Source organism: Mya arenaria, chromosome 10, assembly GCF_026914265.1.
Source record: "Mya arenaria isolate MELC-2E11 chromosome 10, ASM2691426v1".
Classification (NCBI taxonomy): Eukaryota; Metazoa; Mollusca; class Bivalvia; order Myida; family Myidae; genus Mya; species Mya arenaria.
In genome coordinates this window covers 73,182,756-73,210,172 of record NC_069131.1, presented here as the reverse complement: position 1 = coordinate 73,210,172, position 27,417 = coordinate 73,182,756, and the positions used below count along the sequence as shown (strand labels likewise).

The following is a 27,417-nucleotide window of genomic DNA, read 5'->3' as shown; positions in this document are numbered from 1 at the left end:
TCTATCGTACATGTCATTCTAACCACATACATGGAGGAGGTATCTATCGTACATGTCATTCTAACCTTGTACAAAGTACACATACATGGAGGAGGTATCTATCGTACATGTCATTCTAACCTTGTACAAAGTACACATACATGGAGGAGGTATCTATCGTACATGTCATTCTAACCTTGTACAAAGTACACATACATGGAGGAGGTATCTATCGTACATGTCATTCTAACCTTGTACAAAGTACACATACATGGAGGAGGTATCTATCGTACATGTCATTCTAACCTTGTACAAAGTACACATACATGGAGGAGGTATCTATCGTACATGTCATTCTAACCTTGTACAAAGTACACATGCATGGAGGAGGTATCTATCGTACATGTCATTCTAACCTTGTACAAAGTACACATACATGGAGGAGGTATCTATCGTACATGTCATTCTAACCTTGTACAAAGTACACATACATGGAGGAGGTATCTATCGTACATGTCATTCTAACCTTGTACAAAGTACACATACATGGAGGAGGTATCTATCGTACATGTCATTCTAACCTTGTACAAAGTACACATACATGGAGGAGGTATCTATCGTACATGTCATTCTAACCTTGTACAAAGTACACATGCATGGAGGAGTTATCTATCGTACATGTCATTCTAACCTTGTACAAAGTACACATACATGGAGGAGGTATCTATCGTACATGTCATTCTAACCACATACATGGAGGAGGTATCTATCGTAAATGTCATTCTAACCTTGTACAAAGTGCACATACATGGAGGAGTTATCTATCGTACATGTCATTCTAACCTTGTACAAAGTACACATACATGGAGGAGGTATCTATCGTACATGTCATTCCAACCTTGTACAAAGTACACATACATGGAGGAGGTATCTATCGTACATGTCATTCCAACCTTGTACAAAGTACACATACATGGAGGAGGTATCTATCGTACATGTCATTCTAACCTTGTACAAAGTACACATACATGGAGGAGGTATCTATCGTACATGTCATTCTAACCTTGTACAAAGTACACATACATGGAGGAGGTATCTATCGTACATGTCATTCTAACCTTGTACAAAGTACACATACATGGAGGAGGTATCTATCGTACATGTCATTCTAACCTTGTACAAAGTACACATACATGGAGGAGGTATCTATCGTACATGTCATTCTAACCACATACATGGAGGAGGTATCTATCGTACATGTCATTCTAACCTTGTACAAAGTACACATACATGGAGGAGGTATCTATCGTACATGTCATTCTAACCTTGTACAAAGTACACATACATGGAGGAGGTATCTATCGTACATGTCATTCTAACCTTGTACAAAGTACACATACATGGAGGAGGTATCTATCGTACATGTCATTCTAACCTTGTACAAAGTACACATACATGGAGGAGGTATCTATCGTACATGTCATTCTAACCTTGTACAAAGTACACATACATGGAGGAGGTATCTATCGTACATGTCATTCTAACCTTGTACAAAGTACACATGCATGGAGGAGGTATCTATCGTACATGTCATTCTAACCTTGTACAAAGTACACATACATGGAGGAGGTATCTATCGTACATGTCATTCTAACCTTGTACAAAGTACACATACATGGAGGAGGTATCTATCGTACATGTCATTCTAACCTTGTACAAAGTACACATACATGGAGGAGGTAGAGCACAAACAAGGTCCACGTATACGCGTATACGTACAAGAAGTGATTCGCAACATCTATAGTGTTCAGTTTGAAGTACGGTTTGTACCAGCCATGTACTCAATTTACCATGCTATCGTTATTGTTTATTATAATAATAATAATAATAATAATAATAATAATAATAATAATAATTATTATTATTATTATTATTATTATTATTATTATTATTATTATTATTATTATTTCAATAACAAAATTCATTACATGTCTTGAGACATTTATGAGTCAGCGTGAGACGTCAGACAAACTTTTCTTTTTAAGCGTTGTAACACCAATGTGAAAATGTTTAACAAATATATATATCCCATGAAAATGTTCAGAGCGCCTTAAAGCTTAATAGGAATAAAAAGAATTGACAAACAAAAGCGGGCATGAATTGATCTCAAATATAGACCTTGTAATTTTGGTAATTTGACATCAGTTAATTTTAAGCACGTTAAACTCGATATTTTATTTTACCAACCACTGATTTTTATCTATAAATCAGGATTGTCTTACGGTTTGCTCAATTGACTATTTTTCAAAGGGTACGCAATGTGTTGGATATTGTATTGCATTTACACATTCCATAATGTCATATAATCACATAATCACTTAGCAAATTAACCGCATTACTTACAAATAACATTCCATGATAGCCGTTACAAAGGAGTATAGTCTTATAAGTCTTTATATATATTTACGATTCCATGAAGTCTCAACTTACAAAGGATCGAAAATATAAATGACTGACCTCGAACGATTTCACAGAAACCGATTTCCATGAAATATCCTTCCATAACATCATTAATGTATTACCGAAGTTTTTGACAAAAATAGTGCATTTACGAAATTCATAAGAAATACTTTGGAATCGTTCATATTTGGTTTTCTAAATGATAAAGTCGGTATACCGGGTAAACCATAAAATGCTAATGCAGGGCCACAATTAAAATAATGTGTGTTTGAGGTTCCCCTTACCATAATTTCGGTAGGTGGGTAGGAATTTATTTAAACAGGTTTACATAAAGTGCAACCTAATTATAAGAATAAAGAAAGTCGTTGCTCGGGCTGGCGGGCGGACGCCGGACTATTGCTGTGTCAACATCACCTATCTTATTGAATACCTTTTGTTAGGGTTGAAATAGTATGACCAAACTTGGAATGTAGGAGGGGTTTTATGCGTCTGTGAGGTGAAATGTCACTGTTACTTAAAATAGAAAACCGTTTGGGGTTGATATATTGTGAACAATATTTGTATATAGGAAGAGTGTATGCAGACCTTTCATGGACTTGCGTTTTAGGCCCTTAGGGTCAAGTTCGAGGTCACTTTTACTAATTTACTAGAAATATAGCTGGTATTGAATAACTTCAGTTATGGTAGACATATGGTTACCAAACTTGGTACATAGGAAGGGTTGGTTTGGTAGACCTTTTTGGATTGCGTTTGGAGCCCCAAGTGTCAAGGTCACTGTTACTAAAGATGGAGAAAATTGTTTGTATTGAATAACTAAAGTTAGGGTTAACATATTGTGAGCTTTTTTGGTATAATGGAAAAAATATGGATACATTTCATGGGATTTCGCTTTGGTCCCTAGGGTCAAGGTCAATGTCACTGTTACTAAGAATAGAACAAATACGACTGAAACTCAACATCTTTGTTTATGGTAAACGTATTGTCAACGAACTTGATATGTAGGAAGATATTATTGTGGAGACCTTTCAAGTGATTGGGTTAAAAACACACGCCACTTATCAAATCAACCTATATATAATTCTCACAGCATATGCTGAAGACCTCAATTATTGAAAACCTGGTTACGTGGAATTGCGGTGTTTCTTGTATTCAATTTTGAACGTTGAAGACGGTCCCCGTCGTTAATGCATGTTCCTTCGTCGCGTGAAAAGTTGACCCTCGTTGAAAACTAATAAGTTCTAGAGTCCCATCGCAGATATAGTCAATAATATGGCAAACCTCAATGAATGTATTAAAATTACATGTTAGTTATTTAAATCAAACACTACAATGAGCTACATTAATCTTAGATCCAATTGGGACGGATATTGTAAATCACCACAACTGTAGGCGACCCCAATTGTCGCATGCAAATTATTCCTTTTTGGAAAAGTAAATGATAAACTTATAAATGACATATTCCAAGTCATGAGCCATAACGTTGCTGAAACTAGTCAGAAAATAAAACTATTGATGCGGCCTAACTTTAATTACATGTACTAAAAGCTGCAGGTTGACCGATTTGACTTTTTTTCATTTGTTTTGTTTCAGAATCAGCTGCTTTTTGCAACACTGTTTTCAAAATAGTTATATAGCATAACACACAGTAGAATATATCTCAAATGTTTGGACACTGACGAATTTTTCATTTGCTTAAAACGTTAGTAACGCTTTTATCCATAAAACATCAATTTTCAAGCGTAAATGTTAAAAACTGCGATCTGATTTTTACTGGCAGTCTGATATCACCGTTTTTTTAAACATTTACGCAAAATTTTGGCACATTCCAAAACATGTTTTTTCAAAATGGCCAATCTGTGAGAGTGCAGCTTTAATCTATATTTTTATATCTGTATAAATTATAGATATTTTAATTATGTTATGTATATATAATTATTTTTGGCTTTTAACTGTTACAATGATAACATGTGTTGATACATGCTTTCCATAGCATTTTGCTTTGTATGATTTATGTATGATACTTTTTTCGATCATATAAGATGTATTAAGTTATTCCAAACTTGAATTTTGCATTGGCTATTGAGCATGTATGTATTGAAAACCATGTTGATTTATAATAAACTATACATTTCAGTCCAAAAAATATCATGTATATTTAAATTTCTGCAGAGTTGCGTTATACATTGTTATATTGCTACTAAATGTCCTCGGTCTCAGCGAAAACTAGAATGACCTGCTGTGTATTATATTCTTTTTAACTATTGTCAGTTTATCTCAGACTATTGTTCTGGTGAAGTGACTCGTTCACACTTTGAATTTGTGTCTGACAATGGAAACCTGATTGTGTAAGAATGATTTATAAAAAAATATAAAATAACAAAGATATATAACTAAAAATTAAGCGAAGCACAAAGCAAGTCTTTTGTTTTGTCTTCAAAAAGAGCCCATTCAGACTTAATGTCACCATTTTGATTCTCTGAGGGAGATTTGCGAACCAAATACGCAATAGTTAATCACCCACTCAGGCTTTCAAATAGGCTGAACTCCAAACCCTTGGCAGAAGTAGATAAAGGTGTTTTGTGTCTACATTAAAGTACTTGTTTTTGTTTATAAGACAAACGTCGTGAATAGCGGATTTATTTATTGTTGCCTTTGAAAATTTCAATCGCGGTCGAATGATAACAGGCCAGAATTGTACCCCCCCCCCCCCGTCCAACAACTAGTATATCAAATGGTATCAAACCGGAAGTGGTAGTGGTGTTGATAGTGGCAGTGGTAAAATAGCGGTAGTGGTGTTGATAGCGGCAGTGGTAGCTGAGTGGTAGTGGTTGTGATAGTGGCAGTGGTAGCGGAGTGGTAGTGGTGTTGATAGTGGCAGCGGTAGCTGAGTGGAAGTGGTGTTGATAGTGGCAGCGGTAGCTGAGTGGTAGTGGTGTTGATAGTGGCACAGGTTGTGGTGTTGAAAGTGGCAGCGGTAGCTGAGTGGTTGTGATGTTGATAGTGGCAGTGGTAGCAGAGTGGTAGTGGTGTTGATAGTGGCGGTGGTAGCTGAGTGGTAGTGGTGTTGATAGTGGCAGTGGTAGCAGAGTGGTTTGGTGTTTATAGTGGCAGCGGTAGCTGAGTGGTTGTGATGTTGATAGTGTCAGTGATACCAGAGTGTTAGTGGTGTTGATAGTGGCAGTGGTAGCAGAGTGGTAGTGGTGTTGATAGTGGCAGCGGTAGCTGAGTGGTTGTGATGTTGATAGTGTCAGTAGTAGCAGAGTGCTAGTGGTGTTGATAGTGGCAGTGGTAGTGGTGTTGATAGTGGCAGCGGTAGCTGAGTGGTAGTGGTGTTGATAGTGGCAGTGGTAGGAGAGTGATAGTGATGTTGATAGTGGCAGCGGTAGCTGAGTGGTTGTGATGTTGATAGTGTCAGTAGTAGCAGAGTGTTAGTGGTGTTGATAGTGGCAGTGGTAGCAGAGTGGTAGTGGTGTTGATAGTGGCAGCGGTAGCTGAGTGGTTGTGATGTTGATAGTGTCAGTGGTAGCAGAATGCTAGTGGTGTTGAAAGTGACAGTGGTGGCAGAGTGGAAGTGGTGTTGATAGTGGCAGTGGTAGGTGAGTGGTAGTGGTGTTGATAGTGTCAGTGGTAGTGGTGTTGATAGTGGTAGCGGTAGTGGTGTTGATAGTGGCAGTGGTAGCGGAGTGGTAGTGGTTTTGATAGTGCCAGTGGAAGAGGAGTGGTAGTGGTGTTGATAGTGACAGTGGTAGGAGAGTGGTAGAGGTGTTGATAGTGGCTGTGGTAGTGGTGTTGATAGTGACAGTGGTAGGAGAGTGGTAGTGGTGTTGATAGTGGCAGCGGAAGCTGAGTGGTAGTGGTGTTGATAGTGGCAGTGGTAGATGAATGGTAGTTGTGTTGATTGTGGCAGTGATAGCTGAATGGTAGTGGTGTTGAAAGAGGCAGTGGTAGCAGAGTTGTAGTGGTGTTGTTAGTGGCAGTGGTAGCAGAGTGGTAGTGGTGTTGATAGTGGCAGCAGAATGGTAGTGGTGTTGATAGTGGCAGTGGTAGCAGAGTGGTAGTGGTAGTGGTGTTGATATCGGCAGTGGTAGCGGAGTGGTTGTGGTGTTGATAGTGGCAGCGGTAACAGAGTGTCTGTGGAGTTGATAGTGGCAGTGGCAGCGGAGTGGTTGTGGTGTTGATAGTGGCAGTGGTAGGAGAGTGATAGTGATGTTGATAGTGGCAGCGGTAGCTGAGTGGTAGTGGTGTTGATAGTGGCAGCGGTAGCTGAGTGGTTGTGATGTTGATAGTGTCAGTGGTAGCAGAATGCAAGTGGTGTTGAAAGTGACAGTGGTAGCAGAGTGGAAGTGGTGTTGATAGTGGCAGTGGTAGGTGAGTGGTAGTGGTGTTGATAGTGTCAGTGGTAGTGGTGTTGATAGTGGCAGCGGTAGTGGTGTTGATAGTGGCAGTGGTAGTGGAGTAGTAGTGGTGTTGATAGTGCCAGTGAAAGCGGAGTGGTAGTGGTGTTGATAGTGACAGTGGTAGGAGAGTGGTAGAGGTGTTGATAGTGGCTGTGGTAGTGGTGTTGATAGTGGCAGTGGTAGGAGAGTGGTAGTGGTGTTGATAGTGGCAGCGGTAGCTGAGTGGTTGTGATGTTGATAGTGTCAGTGATAGCAGAGTGTTAGTGGTGTTGATAGTGGCAGTGGTAGCAGAGTGGTAGTGGTGTTGATAGTGGCAGCGGTAGCTGAGTGGTTGTGATGTTGATAGTGTCAGTGGTAGCAGAGTGCTAGTGGTGTTGATAGTGGCAGTGGTAGTGGTGTTGATAGTGGCAGCGGTAGCTGAGTGGTAGTGATGTTGATAGTGGCAGCGGTAGCTGAGTGGTAGTGGTGTTGATAGTGGCAGTGGTAGGAGAGTGATAGTGATGTTGATAGTGGCAGCGGTAGCTGATTGGTTGTGATGTTGATAGTGTCAGTAGTAGCAGAGTGTTAGTGGTGTTGATAGTGGCAGTGGTAGCAGAGTGGTAGTGGTGTTGATAGTGGCAGCGGTAGCTGAGTGGTTGTGATGTTGATAGTGTCAGTGGTAGCAGAATGCTAGTGGTGTTGAAAGTGACAGTGGTAGCAGAGTGGAAGTGGTGTTGATAGTGGCAGTGGTAGGTGAGTGGTAGTGGTGTTGATAGTATCAGTGGTAGTGGTGTTGATAGTGGCAGCGGTAGTGGTGTTGATAGTGGCAGTGGTAGCGGAGTGGTAGTGGTGTTGATAGTGCCAGTGGAAGCGGAGTGGTAGTGGTGTTGATAGTGACAGTGGTAGGAGAGTGGTAGAGGTGTTGATAGTGGCTGTGGTAGTGGTGTTGATAGTGACAGTGGTAGGAGAGTGGTAGTGGTGTTGATAGTGGCAGCGGAAGCTGAGTGGTAGTGGTGTTGATAGTGGCAGTGGTAGATGAATGGTAGTTGTGTTGATTGTGGCAGTGTTAGCTGAATGGTAGTGGTGTTGAAAGAGGCAGTGGTAGCAGAGTTGTAGTGGTGTTGATAGTGGCAGTGGTAGCAGAATGGTAGTGGTGTTGATAGTGGCAGTGGTAGCTGAATAATAGTGGTGTTGATAGTGGCAGTGGTAGCAGAGTGGTAGTGGTAGTGGTGTTGATATCGGCAGTGGTAGCGGAGTGGTTGTGGTGTTGATAGTGGCAGCGGTAGCAGAGTGTCTGTGGAGTTGATAGTGGCAGTGGCAGCGGAGTGGTTGTGGTGTTGATAGTGGCAGTGGTAGGAGAGTGATAGTGATGTTGATAGTGGCAGCGGTAGCTGAGTGGTAGTGGTGTTGATAGTGGCAGCGGTAGCTGAGTGGTTGTGATGTTGATAGTGTCAGTGGTAGCAGAATGCTAGTGGTGTTGAAAGTGACAGTGGTAGCAGAGTGGAAGTGGTGTTGATAGTGGCAGTGGTAGGTGAGTGGTAGTGGTGTTGATAGTGTCAGTGGTAGTGGTGTTAATAGTGGCAGCGGTAGTGGTGTTGATAGTGGCAGTGGTAGCGGAGTGGTTGTGGTGTTGATAGTGCCAGTGGAAGCGGAGTGGTAGTGGTGTTGATAGTGACAGTGGTAGGAGAGTGGTAGAGGTGTTGATAGTGGCTGTGGTAGTGGTGTTGATAGTGGCAGTGGTAGGAGAGTGGTAGTGGTGTTGATAGTGGCAGCGGAAGCTGAGTGGTAGTGGTGTTGATAGTGGCAGTGGTAGATGAATGGTAGTTGTGTTGATTGTGGCAGTGATAGCTGAATGGTAGTGGTGTTGATAGTGGCAGTGGTAGCAGAGTTGTAGTGGTGTTGATAGTGGCAGTGGTAGCAGAGTGGTAGTGGTGTTGATAGTGGCAGTGGTAGCTGAATGGTAGTGGTGGTGTTGATAGTGGCAGTGGTAGCAGAGTGGTAGTGGTAGTGGTGTTGATATCGGCAGTGGTAGCGGAGTGGTTGTGGTGTTGATAGTGGCAGCGGTAGCTGAGTGTCTGTGGTGTTGATATCGGCAGTGGCAGCGGAGTGGTTGTAGTGTTGATAGTGGCAGTGGTAGCAGAGTGTCTGTGGAGTTGATAGTGGCAGCGGTAGCGGAGTGGTAATGGTGTTGATATTGTTAGTGGTAGCTGAGTGGTTTTGATGTTGATAGTGGCAGAGGTAGCTGAGTGGTAGTGGGGTTGATAGTGGCAGTGGTAACAGAGTGGCAGTGGTGTTGATAGTGGCCACGGAAGCGGAGCTGTAAGGCTGGTGATAGTGGCAACGGTAGTTGAGTTGTAGTGGTGTTGATACTATAGTTGCAGCGGTAACAGAAGGTTAGTGGTGTTGATAGTGGTAGTGGAAGCAGAGGTGGAAGTGGCGGCAGTAGCAGTATGCTAGTGGCAGCTCTTTTGGCAGCGAATGCTGAGTTTGAAGTGGTGTCGGTGGTTGTGGCAGCGGTTGTTACACTGGTAATAGGTTGCGATAGCAGAGAAGAAGTAGTAGTTGGTTTTGGGGAGGTGGCAGCGGTAGTAGAGTTGTAGTGGTAGTGTTTTGGGGGGTTGTTTCAGCGGTATCAAAGTTTTAGTGGTGGGGGTAATGGTGGTGGTAGTGGAAATGGTTGAAGAGTGGTGGTTGTAGTGGTTGAAGAAGAGGTAGGTCTAGTGGAAGCGGCATTGGAATTGTAATAGCGGTGTTAGTGGAAATGCATATTATTATTATTATTATTATTATTATTATTATTATTATTATTATTATTATTATAATTATTAGTATTATTTTTAATATGATTATTATTATTAATATTATTATTATTATAAATAATATTATAACTAGTACTATTTTTTTATTATTATTATTATTATTATTATTATTATTATTATTATTTACTTTTTTTATTATTATTATTATCATCATCACCAACATCATCAGCATTATTATAATTATTATTACTTTTATTATATTATTATTATTTTTATTATTATTTATTCGACAGTACAACATATTGAACATAAATTATAGACAAAAGAAATGACAGAAATGAACAAAAAACATATGTACATTGTTTGCAGGCAGCTAAAATATGCATAGATGCGGAAGGTTTTACATATCAAACAATTTTGTGTTACGAAGATTCACACTATTTAAATCTTCAGTACATTGGAAATATTTTAAACATCACGCTTTAAAATGAAAAACAGGAATATAAATAGGGACAAAAGTGTATTTTACAAATGTGTCTTCAGGTTTTTGTCGAAAATGAATAAACAGACAAATACAAAGGCGCAGAGATTGAAAATAAAATAACATAGAAATGATCACATTCTGCACTTGTTTTAAAACAGTTCAATACCTGATCGTGCAGGATAACATAATGGCATATCTTCATGAACGGAATTTGATCCGAATTACTCAAGGTCTAAAATGTTCTATTTTTCACCGAGCAAAATATGAAAACAACAAAGGTCCAGTTTGTGCACTATCATAGATTTTCACTAGCGGATCCAGGTGGGATGCACCAGGTGCGTGCCCCCCCCCCCCCCCCCCCACCATCTAATTGTCCAAGTTATCTTTGTATTTCAATATAGGAGAAATGTCATAAAATACGCCCAGAAGGCACCATTTCAGAAAAGAAAGTGATAAAATTTTCTTCAACAACCCCCCCCCCCCCAACCAATACTTTAATTAAACAAAATAATTTTGTTTCTGAGAAAGGGGCACAAGTCATAAGGCTACGCTCCCTAGTTACGCCCCCTTTAACGTCGAATCCTGGAGCCGCGCCTGCTGTTTGTTTTTTTATTAAAGAAGTAAAAGAACAGTTAAAAAACTGATGTCGGTACTTTACATTATTTTTGTGATAATAGTTTTGCCTCCAGTAATTGCTTTTGAACTTTTCCTATGTTTATAATGATTGCATGTACATGATAAGCTCTCTCATGACACTGGTTATTGCATACTGAATGTTAAACTTCTTCTGTACATGTCAGCGATATTCAATTGATTAAAATTATTCGTATCACTGTATCAAACCCAGCAATCGATTTAATTATAAATCTAAACACAGTGACCATAGCTGACCTGGTGAGATTGGCCAGAATGCCCGGAGGTCAATAATCGCCTCTATAGATGTAAAGCCGGCCGGGGAGTCCAGTGAGAAGAGCTGACCTGGTAATATTGGGCAGTGTCAGTAGGTCAGTAATCACCTCTATAGATGTCAAGCCGAAGAGTCCGGTGAAAATAGCTGACATGGAAAGGCGGAGCAGAGTGGCTCGAGGTCAATAATCCCCCATAAATGTAAAGCCGGGAAATCCAGTGACCATAACTGACCTGGTGAGGCGGAGCAGAGTGCCTGGAGGTCAATAATCCCCCATAGATGTAAAGCCGGGTGTCCGTTGACCATAACTGATCTGGTGAGGCGGAGCGCCTGGAGGTCAATAATCCCCTCTATAAATGCAGACCCGGAAGTCCAGTAACCATAATTGACCTGGTAAGGCTGAGCAGAGTGCCTGGAGGTAAATTATCCCCTCTTTAGATGTAAAACCGGGGAGTCCGGTGACCATAACTGACCTGGTGTGGCGGATCAGAGTGCCTGGAGGTCAATAATCCCCTCTATAGATGAAAAGCCTGGGAGTAAAGCTGGGGAGTACGGTGACCATACCTGACCTGCTGAGGCGGAGCAGAGTGCCTGGAGGTCAAAAATTCCCTCTATAGATGTCAAGCCGGGATGTCCGGTGACAAGGCTGACTTGGTAATGTTGGGCAGAGTGCCTTAAGGTCAATAATCCCCTCTATATATGTAAAGCCGGGAGTCTAGTGACCATAGCAGACCTGGTGAGGCGGAGCAGAGTGCCTGGAGGTCAATAATCTCCATAGATGTAAAGCCGGGAGTCCGGTGACCATAGCTGACCTGGTGAGGCAGAGCAGAGAGCCTGGAGGTCAATAATCCTCTCTATAGATGTTAAGCTGGGGAATCAGGTGACCATAACTGACATGGTGAGACGGAGCAGAGTGCCTGCAGGTCAACAATCCCCACTATAGATGTAAAGCCGTGGAGTTCAGTGACCATACCTGACCTGGTTATGCAGAGCAGAGTACCTGGAGGTCAATAATCCCCTCTTTAGATGTAGTCGGGTAATCCGATGACCAAAGCTGACCTTGTGAAGCGGAGCAGAGTACCTGGAGGTCAATAATCCCCTTTATAGATGTAAAGCCGGGGAGTCCTGTGACCATAACTAACCTGATGAGGCAGAGCAGAGTGCCAGGAGGTCAATAGTCCTCTCTATAGATGTAAAGCCGGGGAGTCCTGTGACCATAACTAACCTGATGAGGCAGAGCAGAGTGCCAGGAGGTCAATAGTCCTCTCTATAGATGTAAAGCCGGGGAGTCCTGTGACCATAACTAACTTAATGAGGCAGAGCAGAGTGCCAGGAGGTCAATAGTCCTCTCTAAGATGTAAAGCCGGGGAGTCCTGTGACCATAACTAACCTGATGAGGCGGAGCAGAGTGCCAGGAGGTCAATAGTCCTCTCTATAGATGTAAAGCCGGGGAGTCCTGTGACCATAGCTGACCTGGTGAGGCGGAGCAGAGTGCCTGGAGGTCAATAATCCCCTTTATAGATGTAAAGCCGGGGAGTCCTGTGACCATAACTAACCTGATGAGGCTGAGCAGAGTGCCAGGAGGTCAATAGTCCCCTTTATAGATGTAAAGCCGGGGAGTCCTGTGACCATAACTAACCTGATGAGGCGGAGAAGAGTGCCTGGAGGTCAATAGTCATCTCTATAGATGTAAAGCCGGGGAGTCCTGTGACCATAGCTGACCTGGTGAGGCGGAGAAGAGTGCCAGGAGGTCAATAATCCCCTCTATAGATGAAAAGCCGGGGAGTCCTGTGACCATAGCTGACCTGGTGAGGTGGAAAAGAGTGCCTGGAGGTCAATAATCATCTCTAAGATGTAAATCCGGGGAGTCCGGTGACAATTGCTGACCTGGTGAGGCGGAGCAGAGTCCCTGAAGGTCAAGAATCCCCTCTCTAGATGTATAAAGCCGGGAGTCCGGTGACCATAGCTGACCTGGTGAGGCGGAGCAGAGTACCTGGAGGTCAATAGTCCCCTCTATAAATGAAGAACCGGAAGTCCAGAAACCATTGTTGACCTGGTAAGACTGAGCAGAGTGCCTGGAGGTCAATTATCCCCCATATAGATGTAAAGCCGGGGGCTCCGGTCACTATAGCTAACCAGGTAGGGTATGGCAGAGTGTCTAGGGTCAAGAAACATTCATTGGTGCGTTGACGATAACAGTACAATTGCAGATGAATTAAATAAGTCCTTGTTCATCGAAATATGGTCGATATGAGATTGATTTCTGATACCATACGTCATGTGAAATCCTTTGTAAAACAGGCACGTCAAAGCCCAAACGCCTGTGAGTTTGACATGCCGAGTAGCCATCATGACTTTATTGATTTTAAATGCCATAAGTTGTATTAGAAAGAAGTGACTGCAATTAACAGTCAAATAAAGAGATAAGACGTCAAGGGTGTTACTTGTACCATATTTGAACGCCTTTCGGTTTGACGAGGCCGGGGTTGGGACCCGCCACCTTCTGCACACGAGGCGAACACGAAGTTATCAAGGTGGTTTGGCTTGATGTAACCAGTATGAATTTTCTTACCCGGTAGGAGAAACTGAAAAGGTCAAACTCAATCAAAGTAAATAGATACAAATGCATCACTTTGTGCATTACTTATAAGTACTGTCCAGCAATAGTCTGTTGAAGGCAGGGTCATATTTCACATTAACTTTTAACATCCTGTTATCAATAAAGAGTATCATATAACAATGTTTTATACAATTACCACAGTAAATTATCAAAAGAGTAGTCATGACCACTCACATAATGTCCTTTATATGTTCAACCAGAATCCTGTGTAACAAATATAACTATAATATTTTGAGGCCTATCAAATAATGTCATATTTTGAGCGACTGTGTACTGGTTACCAACCTCCTCAGTCCAGAGCCCCTAAATACAGCAAACCATAAATGACGGTTACACACTCCTTAAGATGGACAATGTATGACGAAAATCGACCAATCACGACAGCTCAAAATGAAAGGTTTTTTTATAACTGGATCAAGTTGAATTTCAAGGTTGGTCTTAAAATAAATCCTTCATCAAAAGTAAAAAGTAAATTATCATTATTTATTTGTCAAAAACCAATATGCATCATTTAAAAAATCAAACATGGAAAATAGTCATATATACATAATTATAATGCCTTAAATATCAGTATTAGATAACACTAAAAATTTACACAAAATATCTTATATACATTTGGTATCAAATATATTAGGCAATAAAAATGAAAAAAACATATTAAAGGGACTTGCTCATATTTTTGTTAAATGCACTTTTTTGTATGACGAAATTAAGTTTGGCAAATCATCAGGAGTGTTAAACTTAGATATAAAAAGCTAGAACCCTTCAGCAAATGTTCATATTTGCTTAAATATCGTCTTTGAATACCAAAATTTTCATTAGCAATAATAACAGCTATGAGTGAATCGTTGTGGCAAGAAATTATCCTGTTATGTTATCAATGCTTTGTTAAAAGGTCAAAATATCCATCGCTTTAAATAAGTAAATGGTGGCCTAGTGGTAAAGGCATCTGTTGTTTTTTTCTTGGCTTTACTGGCTGGCAAGGGTTCACACCCCAGTAAACCCAGAAATACTTTTGTCTATTCTATAATTGTATAATTTCTGCAATTTGGATATAATTTTTGGTCCAAAACATGAGCGAGTCCCTCTCACTTCATTAAGTTATCTCAAATACCAATGATAAACGAACGGGTCCGATACACTAACGTCCAAAGTCTGAGTTTGGGACTCAGAATAGCAATGTTTTAATTGTGTTGTTTTATGCTATGTATTCATAACAAATAATCTGTTCAACAACCAGGCACACATCTTTTGTCAACATAAGTTATATTATAGATATTTTGAAGCATTTAAGAATTCAGTTTTCTGTTACTCAGGCTCAAGAAGTTACTTAATACGGATCCACGTCATGATGAATATATCAAATGTAAAACATCAACCGTGTTATAGACTTGTGTCACGTTCAAAACACTATCTAAGGACTTTCTTAACAGCAATCATTTTATACGATCTCTTATTCCAACGGGTAAATCCAAGAAGCAATATTATTTATTTCAAAACAATTTTTTTCATAGGTCACTTCAGACACAGTGAGTTTGATTTTGCAAATAACACGATTAATTCAATAAGTGATCGATTAATTCGATAAATGATTTTAAATATAATACAAGCTTTAACAAACACCGTGATCTGACATATTTGGTCCAACGCGAGATGATAAGTTGCCTTGTAATGGTTATATATCAATGATAACAAACACCTCGTGTTTCTTGTCGTTATCGTAGATTTGCATGTTGGAGTATGTGATTGCCTTTACTTCAGTGCCTTGTGGATGTTTTTCTAAGTCAAACTCCTCACCATACCTGAAAGCACAAAACCAATACATGGATCAATGTATAATAAAGTATATATTAATGAATAGCTATTAAGCCCGTGTGGTGTTGGAGTGACGGAATGTCAATAACAAGGCAGTTGAAGGGCTGAAACCATTTTGGCGAGGGGTAAGGGGCCACGTTAGCCCCCAAAAGCAGTCAAAGGGGTGGGCACCAAGATGCATGAGCAAAGGTGGCTTTTCAAAAACAAAAATAAAAACAACCATAAGCGACCACTTTACTGCTTTAATATTTAAAATAAAAAAGTTTTAAAATTATTGTTTTTCTATTATAAACCCTCACAAAATGTAAGTATAAAGGTATTCCATGTACCAATAAGCTTGTCATTGTATGCCATTGTCAGTAATGTTAATTGTATTATTGCTAAATACCCTATATAATATTTGTAAATGAAAAAATATGAAATGAAAGTACTTACTGATGATTCAATTTCCAAAAACAAATTACAGATAAGTTTTGCATGACCAATTGACAATCTTTTAAAGCCTTAAACTCGTGCTTGAAATATTTTCTTATGATAATACTTACATGTGCATCCTGTACACATAAAATGGTTTCAAATGATACCAAAATATGACGGTGTCACCAAACATCCAAATGTCACATAATTATTGGACACCTTAAATTCTTTTTACATATTTTTTTTTTTCTTTGCAAAATCTAGTCATTCTATCAATAACAAGAGCCGTCGTAAGACAGCGCGCTCGACTACGCCACTTTGACTTAGAAGTGAATAGATAAGGTGACTTTGATTCTGCCCTCTCACCAGGCCGCCCGAACAATGACGCAAGTCATTCAAATAACTTGATTTCCCATTATGAAAATGTGGTTAAGAATATACAAATATGAAAAAAAAAAATCAAGGGCCATAATTTGTATTTAGGGTTAAAATGGATTCATGTTTTTTGTTGTAAGATGGTCGTAAATAATTTTGAATTTTATTAAGTGTATTGAATGAACGGTATAAATTGTTTTTATTAAAATCCCAACTTGCCCTTAACTTTTACTTGCCTAAAACTTTAACCTAAGTCAATCAGGGGCCATAACTTGTATTAAGGACTTGGAGTTATATCCCAACTTGCCCTAAAACTTTAACCTGCCCTAAAACTTTAACCTAAGTCAATCAGGGGCCATAACTTGTATTAAGGATAATATGGGGTTATGTAACCTCATTGTATGATGGTCCTGAACAACTGTGTGAAGTATTAAGTCAATTGAACAAAGGGTATAGAAGTTATTAATAAATACATGCCCTAAACCTTTAACCTAAGTTCCATAGTCAATCATGCGCCATAATCTGTGTAAAGAATAATATGGAGTTATCTAACCTCATCATGTGATGGCCCTGAACAACTGTGTTAAGTATTAAGTCAATTGAATGAAGGGTATTGGACTTATAAGTGAAAATCCCAACTTGCCCTAAAACTTTAACCGGACACCAAAGCCGACGCCAGGGCGAGTAGTATAGCTCACCTATTATTCGAATAGTCAAGCTAAAAATGGATGAATTGTCAACAAGATATTTCACTTATTTTACGTTTTGTTTTTACTTAAGATATTATCATCTGTGAAACAAGTTTTTGCAGACTTTCCAGCGCTGCCCATAGAAATGTAGAAAAAAGCAGAAGGGTTCATATCAAAATAGAAGGAAAATTATGAGAGTTTTCATGACCAAAGTAGGGAAAAAGAAAAACAGCACATCCATTTTCCTGATATTTCCTTAAAGTTTTAATCTTGTCTTTATGGTTTTAGCCTAATTTAAAAAAAGGACCGGGTGCTGCATAAGAGGGACAGGGTGCTGCAGAAGAAGGACTGGGTGCTAGGGGAGAAAAGAGCACATTGAATCATGCTGTAAACTTGAATTATTATTACCTTAATATGTTAGCCAAATATGTAAAATATGTTATAATCTTATTATAAGCAGTGCTACAGCTAAGACTAAATAGCAGGGGGAGCACCCTGCTGCCCTTTTCTGGCACCCTGCTGCCCTTATCTGGCACCCTGATGTCCTTTTCATCACCCTGCTGCCTTTTTCTGGCACCCTGATGTCCTTTTCATCACCCTGCTGCCCTTTTTCAGCACCCTGCTGCCCTTTTTCTGGCACTCTGCTGTCCTTTTACAGCACCCTGCTGCCCTTTTCTGGCACCCTGCTGTCCTTTTCTGGCACTCTGCTGTCCTTTTTCAGCACCCTGCTGTCCTTTTCTGGCACTCTGCTGTCCTTTTTCAGCACCCTGCTGCCCTTTTCTGGCACCCTGCTGCCCTTTTCTGGCACTCTGTTGTCCTTTTTCAGCACCCTGCTGTCCTTTTTCAGCACCCGGCTGCCCTTTTCTGGCACTCTGCTGCCCTTTCCTGGCACCCTGCTGTCCTTTTTCATCACCCAGCTGCCCTTTTTCTGGCACTCTGTTGCCTTTTAAATATTTACCCTGTGCCCTTTTGTTTGACAGAGCCGCCTTTGATGATTATGGACTTGATTTGATATTTACAATAAATATATTGGACATATTGTCAAGTCAATTATCAGAAATAAGAATAATAAATATACACAATTTTGACATTTCAGTTAAGATATTTTAAACCTGAGGTATTCATAACAAACTATTAGTATTGAAAGTAGTTACAAAATACACACAATATGCATTGAAAATTGACCCTTGCAAATGCCCCATTAAGATTTGTTTAATGCGCATCAAAAGAACCCTTTCTGACCTAGCACCCTGCCCTTTTCAAATCCTGGCTGGAGCATTGAATTATATAGTTTCAATTAAAACAGAAGACATACAGTTCTAACTTAGAGTAAGTTAATTGGCTAAAACTCTTTATTTCAAGGGAGACAATTAGGGTGACAGTAATGGAAAAGTGGATCACAGAGTTATCGTTTTAGTAATGTACATGAATCAAACATTTCTTTATTTCATCATTTTGTGCTGAAGCATTTTCTTTTTTGTAATCAAGAAAGGCAATATGGTAATAATGGGTCAAAGGGATATGATCCTTGTACTACACACATGTTCACATTGCCAGAACTATGTTGATTGTTAAAGGGACACTCTTATTCAAAATCAGTACATACACATGTAAAACAAACATCAATTTTGACTGATAAAACTTGATCTACTTACTAAATAATGCATTTATGGAAAAAAATCATTTCTGATAACAAGATTGTAACCGTGTATTTAATAGCAGGAAGCGCAAAAATATTAAATGATTGGAGATTGCTAAAAGATTTAATGTGGTCAACCATAGTCTCATAAGGTAGAAATACCGTGTTTATGCTAATTTCTTCCAAGTTAAACTCGGTATCCTTCATAACAGCCATTATTATTATACCCCATTTATCCCCATTTATATAGCACTTTTATCATAAAAAACACACGTTCAAAAGTGCATATTTCCAAATTGCCTAAAGATAACTCGTGGACAACTTATCCAAGTTTTGTTCCATTGGCTGATGATAGTGAACCAAATATTTCTGAAAAGTTTACTTACCCTTTAGACTTGATTTTAAAGTTTTCCAAATCCATCTCTGTAATTTCAATTTTCTGAAATGAAAAACAAATGCTGTTCCTTGATGTATAATAACAAGATAATAATGTGCATTTCTCCAGATAAATTAAATGTTAACCTGAATAAAAAGCTTTTGAGCTTTTAAAACACTTCAAGAGCTCATACTTAACTTATTATAACCCGATACTATATTAAATGTTTCACATAAAATACATTAAATTCTACAATGTATATAGACTTGATTGTTTATAAAGACTTGATCGTTTTTACTATTATATCATAATTTTAAAATCATAAACAGTATTCAAAGATTACAAGATCAACAATAACATAACCGCTAATCATTAAAAATTAAAAATTACATGATTGTATTTGTTAGTTTTAGTCAAGTCAGCTTTACCCTTGTCATAAAGTAACGTTCAGCAGAAAATAAATTTAAATATATTTTAAAATATTAAATGATTTCAACAGGCTTCAATTATTTAAAATGTCTAGGTATGAATTTATACAAGTATTTGTTGTTAAAGCTGCACTCTCACAGGTTGAATGTTTGACAACTTTTTTTTTTAAATTTCTTGGAACAAGCCAATTTTTGGGAAATCCTTTGAAACCAGTTATATTAGACTGCTGACACAAAATAGATCCAAGGCTTTTATATATAAGTTCAAAAATTGATGTTTTATGCTTTTTCTTAAACCGTTAGTAACGGTTTAAACCATAAAACATTAATTTTCAAACGGAAATATAAAAATCTACAATCTGATTTTTTGTCAGCAATCTCTACCTGTTCTCAAAATTTGATAAGGATCACTTGATTAGTTATTTGTAAAAACTTAACCAAATAAGCATGCTTATTTAATTTCAAAGAATTAGTTTTATCCCTTCGTGCCTCTAGAATTTTTGATGATTTTGATTGTATTGCTACCAGCGCGTCCACGGGCGGCACAGAAAACTGCATACCCACGAAATAAGGCGTTTTGGCATACATGTAACAACTTAAACATGTGGTCATTTCTTGTTTTTCGCATCGTGTATTTGATTTTTCCCGGACCATTTACCACATTGTGGTCAAAATGCCAAAACGAAATGCATGTTGGCATTGAAATGCTGGAGGTAGGGTTATCTCAGAGGACTGTGGCAGAACACCTGAATGTGCCACAAAGTGTAGTTTACAGGATGTGGAATCGTTAACAAATGAATGGAAATGCTCAACATCGACATGGTAATGGTCGTGCAAAGGCTACATCTGACGTTACATTGCAGTTTTAGCCAGACGTTACCGCTTTTGTAACGCCACTTCGTTACGTAGTGACTTCCAGAATGCCACAAACGTAAGAGTTTCAACGCAAACCATTTAGTATTGATATATTGTTTTCTTGAAATACATATGTATTTTATATTAAAAAAACATGATCCCTTCCATGATAAAAAACAAAAAAAGTTGTAAAAATGGTATATCTGTGAGAGTGCAGCTTTAAAATGCAATACCCTGGCGATAAAGTAGGGTTCAGCACAGAATGCGAAAAGCCATTCATCCATGAAGTGAAATAGAAGTGATTCCATGTCATCGCCTACAAAATAAGAAACAAACTGTTATTTATATCAAACTTAAAATTTGTTGACTTTGGTGTAAGATAATTTTTTATTTTACTTGTGATCGAAGAAAATTATGTTTTCACACCTGAAAACATTTTTTTCTTTTATCAGTGAAATCACTTTTGGAATTTTACCAAAATGCAACAAACATCCACTATTTCTTTCTACTTTAATTATGGAATAGACTTTATGATCTCTCCAGTTAATAAAATTATTATTTTCATAAAAAAAATTATTTTTCCTCACATTCTTAACAATGACGGTTACCGTACTCATTTCATAAGCATTTAATCACTAAACAAACTTGATTTCCCAGTTTGCTCAAAAATTCACCATTAAAAAATAGTTTGCTTAAAGCATTACAATGACATAACTATTTGCCTCTAAAGTTACCATGACATAACTTATTTTATTAAAATTTACCACACTGGCAAACATAACACCAAGCAGTCTTTCACACTCACAAACATATAACCATGCAGTCGTACTCATTCGCAAACATAAAAACATGCAGTCTTTCACACTTGCAAACATAAAACCACACAGTCATACCAACTCGCAAACATAAAACTAAGCAGTCATACACACTCCCAAGAAAACGACACAGTCGTACACACTCACAAACATAAAACCACACAGTTGTTCACACTCACAAACATAAATCCACACAGTCGTACACACTCACAAACATAAATCCACACAGTTGTACCAACTCTCAAACATAAACCTAAGCAGTCATACACACTCGCAAGAAAACCACACAGTCGTACACACTCACAAACATAAAACCACACAGTTGTTCACACTCACAAACATAAATCCACACAGTCGTACACATTCGCAAACATAAAACCATACAGTCGTACACACTCACAAACATAAAACCACACAGTCGTACACATTCGCAAACATAAAACCACACAGTCGTACACACTCACAAACATAAAACCACGCAGTTATACACACTCACAAACATGAAACCACACAGTTATACACACTCAAAAACATGAAACCACACAGTTATACACACTCACAAACATAAAACCACACAGTCGTACACACTCACAAACATGAAACCACACAGTTATACACACTCACAAACATAAAACCACACAGTCGTACACACTCACAAACATAAAACCACACAGTCGTACACACTCACAAACATAAAACCACACAGTCATACACACTCACAAACATAAAACCACACAGTCGTACACACTCACAAACATAAAACCACACAGTTGTACACACTCACAAACATAAAACCACACAGTCGTACACACTCACAAACATAAAACCACGCAGTCGTACACACTCACAAACATAAAACCACACAGTCGTACACACTCACAAACATAAAACCACACAGTCGTACACACTCTCAAACATAAAACCATGCAGTTGTACACACTCACAAACATAAAACCACACAGTCGTTCACAATCTCAAACGTTTCATTTGTTAAGGCCCAGGTGAAAGGTTTTTGCAACACCAAGACTTAATGTCAATACTGCAACTATTTTTTGGGAAAAACAGACATTTTTAATAGTATGTCCAGGTCAAATCCTAGTAGCCTCAAATGGTTACCATGGATACATACCTTCTGCCTCCACCTCTTGCTCTTCAGTCATTTCCACAGTGGAGAAATCTGTTGTCATGTAGTTGAACATTGCCTGAACAACCTACAGTAAATAAGATCAGATCACCATATGTGTGAACAACCTACAATAAATAAGATCAGATCACCATATGTGGGAACAACCTACAATAAATAAGATATGATCAGCATATGTGTGAACAACCTACAATAAATAAGATATGATCAGCATATGTGTGAACAACCTACAATAAATAAGATATGATCACCATATGTGCGAACAACCTACAATAAATAAGATCAGATCACCATATGTGCGAACAACCTACAATAAATAAGATATGATCAGCATATGTGTGAACAACCTACAATAAATAAGTTATGATCACCATATGTGTGAACAACCTACAATAAATAAGATATGATCAGCATATGTGTGAACAACCTACAATAAATAAGATCAGATCACCATATCAGTGAACAACCTACAATAAATAAGATCAGATCACCATATGTGTGAACAACCTACAATAAATAAGATATGAGCAGCATATGTGTGAACAACCTACAATAAATAAGATCAGATCAGATTATTATTTGCCTAAACAACCTATGATAAATAAGATCATATCATCTATGACATATATGATCAGATCATCATTTGCTTGAACAACCAATGATAAATATGATCAGATCATCATTTGCCTGAACAGCCTATGATAAATAAGAACAATAAGAACAGATCTTTTTTGCCTAAACAACTTAATATGATAAATAAGATCAGATCACCTATGAGATATATGATCGGATCATCATTTGCTTGAACAACATGATAAATATGATCAGATCATCATTTGCCTGAACAGCCTATGATTAATAAGATCAGACCATCATTTGCCTGAACAACCTATAATTAATAAGATCAGACCATCATTTGCCTGAACAGCCTATAATTAATAAGATCAGATCATCATTTGCCTGAACAACCTATAATTAATAAGATCAGATCATCATTTGCCTGAACAACCTATAATTAATAAGATCAGATCATCATTTGCCTGAACAACCTATAATTAATAAGATCAGATCATCATTTGCCTGAAATACCTATAATTAATAAGATCAGACCATCATTTGCCTGAACAACCTATAATTAATAAGATCAGACCATCATTTGCCTGAACAGCCTATAATTAATAAGATCAGACCATCATTTGCCTGAGCAACCTATAATTAATAAGATCAGATCATCATTTGCCTGAACAACCTATAATTAATAAGATCAGACAATCATTTGCCTGAACAACCTATAATTTATAAGATCAGACCATCATTTGCCTGAACAGCCTATGATTAATAAGATCAGATCATCTTTTGCCTGAACAGCCTATGATAAATATGATCAGATCATCATTTGCCTGAACAACCTATGATAAATAAGATCAGATCATCATTTGCCTGAAAAGCCTATGATAAATATGATCAGATCATCATTTGCCTGAACAGCCTATGATTAATAAGATCAGATAATCTTTTGCCTGAACAACCTATGATAAATATGATCAGATCATCATTTGCCTGAACAACCTATGATCAATATGATCAGACCATCATCTGCCTGAACAACCTATAATTAATAAGATCAGATCATCTTTTGCCTGAGCAACCTATGATTAATACGATCAGACAATCATCTGCCTGAACAACCTATGATTTATAAAATCATTTAAGATCAGGCTCCAATTTGATTTATAACTCAAAAATAATTTATTGGACACATTTTGTAAAATATTTGCTCTAGAATTATTTTTCTATAAAATATTGACCAAAAATGTGTATCAACATTTTAAAATTGGTAAACAAGTTGAAATTTTAATCATGTTATAAAGTTATATGGTAAAATGAGTTGAGATTGAGAATAGACATAAGTACTTTTGTGACATTGAGGCCAGGTATGTGTTCCTTTATATGATCAGACCCGGCCAATGCATGCAGGGAGGCTACCAAAATGCATTCTGCAGTTGCTATGCAACAATTCAGTGAAAATATTTGAATTCTTATATTCTAATTGAAAATATTTACAGTCATTCTAAGAAATACACTGAGAAGGTTTATATATTTGGGAAAAACTTCCATCACACACAATGTCAACATTTCATCATAATGATGTGTTAACGGTTGATCTAATTCGTTTGTGCTATTTACCTAAGACAGAAGTGCCCGTAAGCAAATTCCATGAAGTCTGCTAGAGCTTCTTGGAAAACTTGCATGCGTGCCAACACACAAGGGACTGTGAGCATATTTCATGTAGCGCGCTAGCGCTTCTTCATTATTTTTCAAATGCAGGAAGGCATGCAGGCAAATACTATGAAGTTGCTAGTGCTTCTTAGAAAGTTTACAAGCCTGCCCATGCTGTATGACAGCAGGAGAGAAAGTGGGAATTTTGTAAGCATGCTCATTCTTGAATTCAAACAGCATAAACACACAGTAAAAGCAATTAATCCTTTATATATTTACATTCCAAATATTTTTTTACCTTGAATAAATTATAGTAAAATAATCTACAGCTGAGTTTTTATTGTAAGGGAACGGTTTTTAACAAGATATGTTTACATTAAAGAATTTCAGATAATTATAACATGAGATAATAAAACATGTGACCGGTAAAGATTGTTGCTGCACTATTAATATCAAAAAGCAATATTTAAATCAACAATGATGTCATAACCCCTTTGCCGCTTATACATTTAATATGAACATTAAGATTTCTCTATGGCAAATGTAGCTATAATAGGATTGATTACTGGAATGTTTTTTTTACCTGTTCGAAGGCTTCCTTTAGTGAATCTCCCCAAGCATGTAGCCTGTAAATGAAAAATAAATAAATAGAACTTGCTGTTAGCAAATGCTCTGAAGACGTTTATATATGAAGTGATTAATATAACTATATGCAATTTAAAAAGGCCTAAAAAGTTAGTTTGTCTCTGGTAACTGCCCGAAAAAATATTTGTCGGTAGGCGTTGTTGTTGTTTTTTGCATGGCAAACGGTAACTTTAAATATATTCGCCTTTCAACTAAACGTAAGTTTCATATTCATATTAGGATGCGAATGACTTTGGAGCCATTTGGATCAGCAAATACATAAAAACAAACTTATAAATATATATATATATATTTCAAAAATAATTAAAATTGAAAACAAAAACGGTTGTGGGTGAAAAAACACAGTCTGTCAGGTAACTCGAATTAGACCCTTTTCAATCAAAATGGTCAGCCTTAAAATCATGTATTTCCTGTCTGTACCTTGTTTTTGGTGTAAATATCATAACAATATTTATTGTTTAGATTCTGCAAATAACTTTACGGGTGCTGAGCTAAGGAATATTAATGAAGCAGGGCCCAGGCCTTAAGAATCATCAAAAAAATAAGTGGTTCAAACTATTTACCATACCTGTGTGTTAACGAGAAAAAAGCTCCATGATGCAGGAATTGAACCCAGGACCCGAATTCACCAGATTCTGATACACTTACCACTCGCCATTCCCTTCGATAGTCTATTCTTTACCTTAAATTTCACACCATTGAATATACTGGGATGATTGTGTAATAAAGCAATTGAAATTTAGCTACATAAGTGTCATTTCAATGACAGAAGCCTTTTTATAATAAATACTCAACAGGTCATTAGTCCATGTTTAACATTTCATAGATAAAAAGTTAATTGGTAAGATTTATGAAACGTCCCAGAAACAAACAAATTACATTAGCTCTAATGAGCAACAAACTGTTATATGTACAGTTTTAAAATCAACCGCTTTCTATTTTGTATGCCAGGGTGATAACCAGTACAAATCATATACCAGACTCAAAGTGGAGATCAAACCATGGGCTTTCTCTTATGAAATTGCCAACACAATTAGACTAACTACATGTGCTCGGTTATAGCTGCCATTATATTCAATGATATCAAGATTTTTTTCTAAACTTTTATAAGAATGGTGCGGTGCCCCTTTGACTTGTAAAAATAATGAAACTAAATTCTGAAAAGCCAAAAAAATTAAACATTACTTATAAAAAAATGCTAGAAATGGGGCTTTGATTGTGGTAGCTGTAAATTGTATTCTAGATGTAGCTTAAATACACTTATTGAAAGATAATTATAATATTCAATTAACAAACAAAACAGTGGAGGAAATGTATGCAAAATTTGACATTATTTTTACAGATTTGTGGCGTTTCCTTCTAGCCTTTAATAATTAAGGGCGGGGCCCATATAAGGTAGAGAAAAAAACATTGGAATAAAAATCAATAATTGAAAGATTGAATAACGAAACAAAAACTTACTGTACATCTGCAGTATGATCCAGATCTACAATGAAAACAAATAAGTTAATAATGAGGGATCATACCATTACCATAAAACAGTTTAATGAACACTGGCTTAACATGCAGTCAACAAAATTAATCTATTTAATTATATAGGGTTTTGGCTAGAGTTACATGTATATGGCACCCTGTCCTTCTTGATAGCAACCTTCTTCCCTCATGCAGACCAGCAGATTTCTGCTACTGTTTGGATTAACCGGTAAAATTGATGTACATGTATTTGTTAGATGTAGTTTGGAATATTCTTTGAACTGAAAGTGGTTTATGAGTATGATTCTCATTTATATTGAATTTATTCTTTTTTTAACCGGGAATGAAAATTCTTCAGAAAATGTAAATATTCCTCCCTTTCCTTATTTAACCACAGAGGATAGCTTTATGTTAAGGATGTGAAAATATTGTCATGAAATCATAATAAGTTGTTGTAACATGTCCCATGAAATGATAAACACCCCAAAAATATGGCTCTGCATCATACTCATACATGTACGTGTAGTTCATACATCCTGGTGTCTGCAGGATACTATCAGCAGGATATTATCCGAATGAAACTGTCCGAAATAATGTACACTAACAACAACGAAATTGCACTTAACAACACACATCCGAAAACTTACACTCGTATTTGCCGTAGATATTTTCGGTGTCGCCGCCTCCACCGTCGTCGTAACGTTCATCATCCTCGGGCTCAGCTACGTCCTGATTCTTGTCCAGGCGAGGATGTTTTTCGACGGTTTCTTTCTCAGAGTATTTTGTATTGTCAAAATCTCTGTCGCGTTTTTCCGCCATAATTGTTTACTTAGGTATCGAACAAAAAACTTTGTAACTTTATATTCAAATGTGTTGATTTATAATATTGTGCAATGTTAACACGTTTGTTTGTTTACATTTGCACATGTGTAAGGTAGCAG

At 37.7% G+C, this 27,417-nt stretch overlaps 1 protein-coding gene across 1 annotated transcript; it reads right to left on the bottom strand.

The window, feature by feature from the left end:
* Positions 1-14,072: 14,072 nt before the first annotated feature.
* LOC128205599 (protein archease-like) lies at positions 14,073-27,417 on the bottom strand. Its single transcript, XM_052907340.1, has 7 exons — positions 27,124-27,417; positions 26,465-26,489; positions 24,942-24,984; positions 22,124-22,205; positions 20,413-20,495; positions 18,907-18,959; positions 14,073-15,387 (listed from the first exon to the last, which is right to left on the bottom strand). Exons 1-7 carry the CDS (start codon positions 27,293-27,295, stop codon positions 15,261-15,263), a joined length of 585 nt encoding a protein of 194 aa, XP_052763300.1. The 5' UTR covers positions 27,296-27,417; the 3' UTR covers positions 14,073-15,260.

Excerpts from the sequence above, each read along its gene's own strand:
- LOC128205599 (XM_052907340.1), bottom strand. The coding sequence starts at position 27,295 with ATGGCGGAAAAACGCGACAGAGATTTTGACAATACAAAATACTCTGAG. Across the intron at positions 26,490-27,123 it reads TATCTACGGCAAATACGAGT|ATCTGGATCATACTGCAGAT; the intron begins GTAAGTTTTCGG and ends TTTTCATTGTAG. Across the intron at positions 24,985-26,464 it reads GATCATACTGCAGATGTACA|GCTACATGCTTGGGGAGATT; the intron begins GTAAGTTTTTGT and ends TTTCATTTACAG.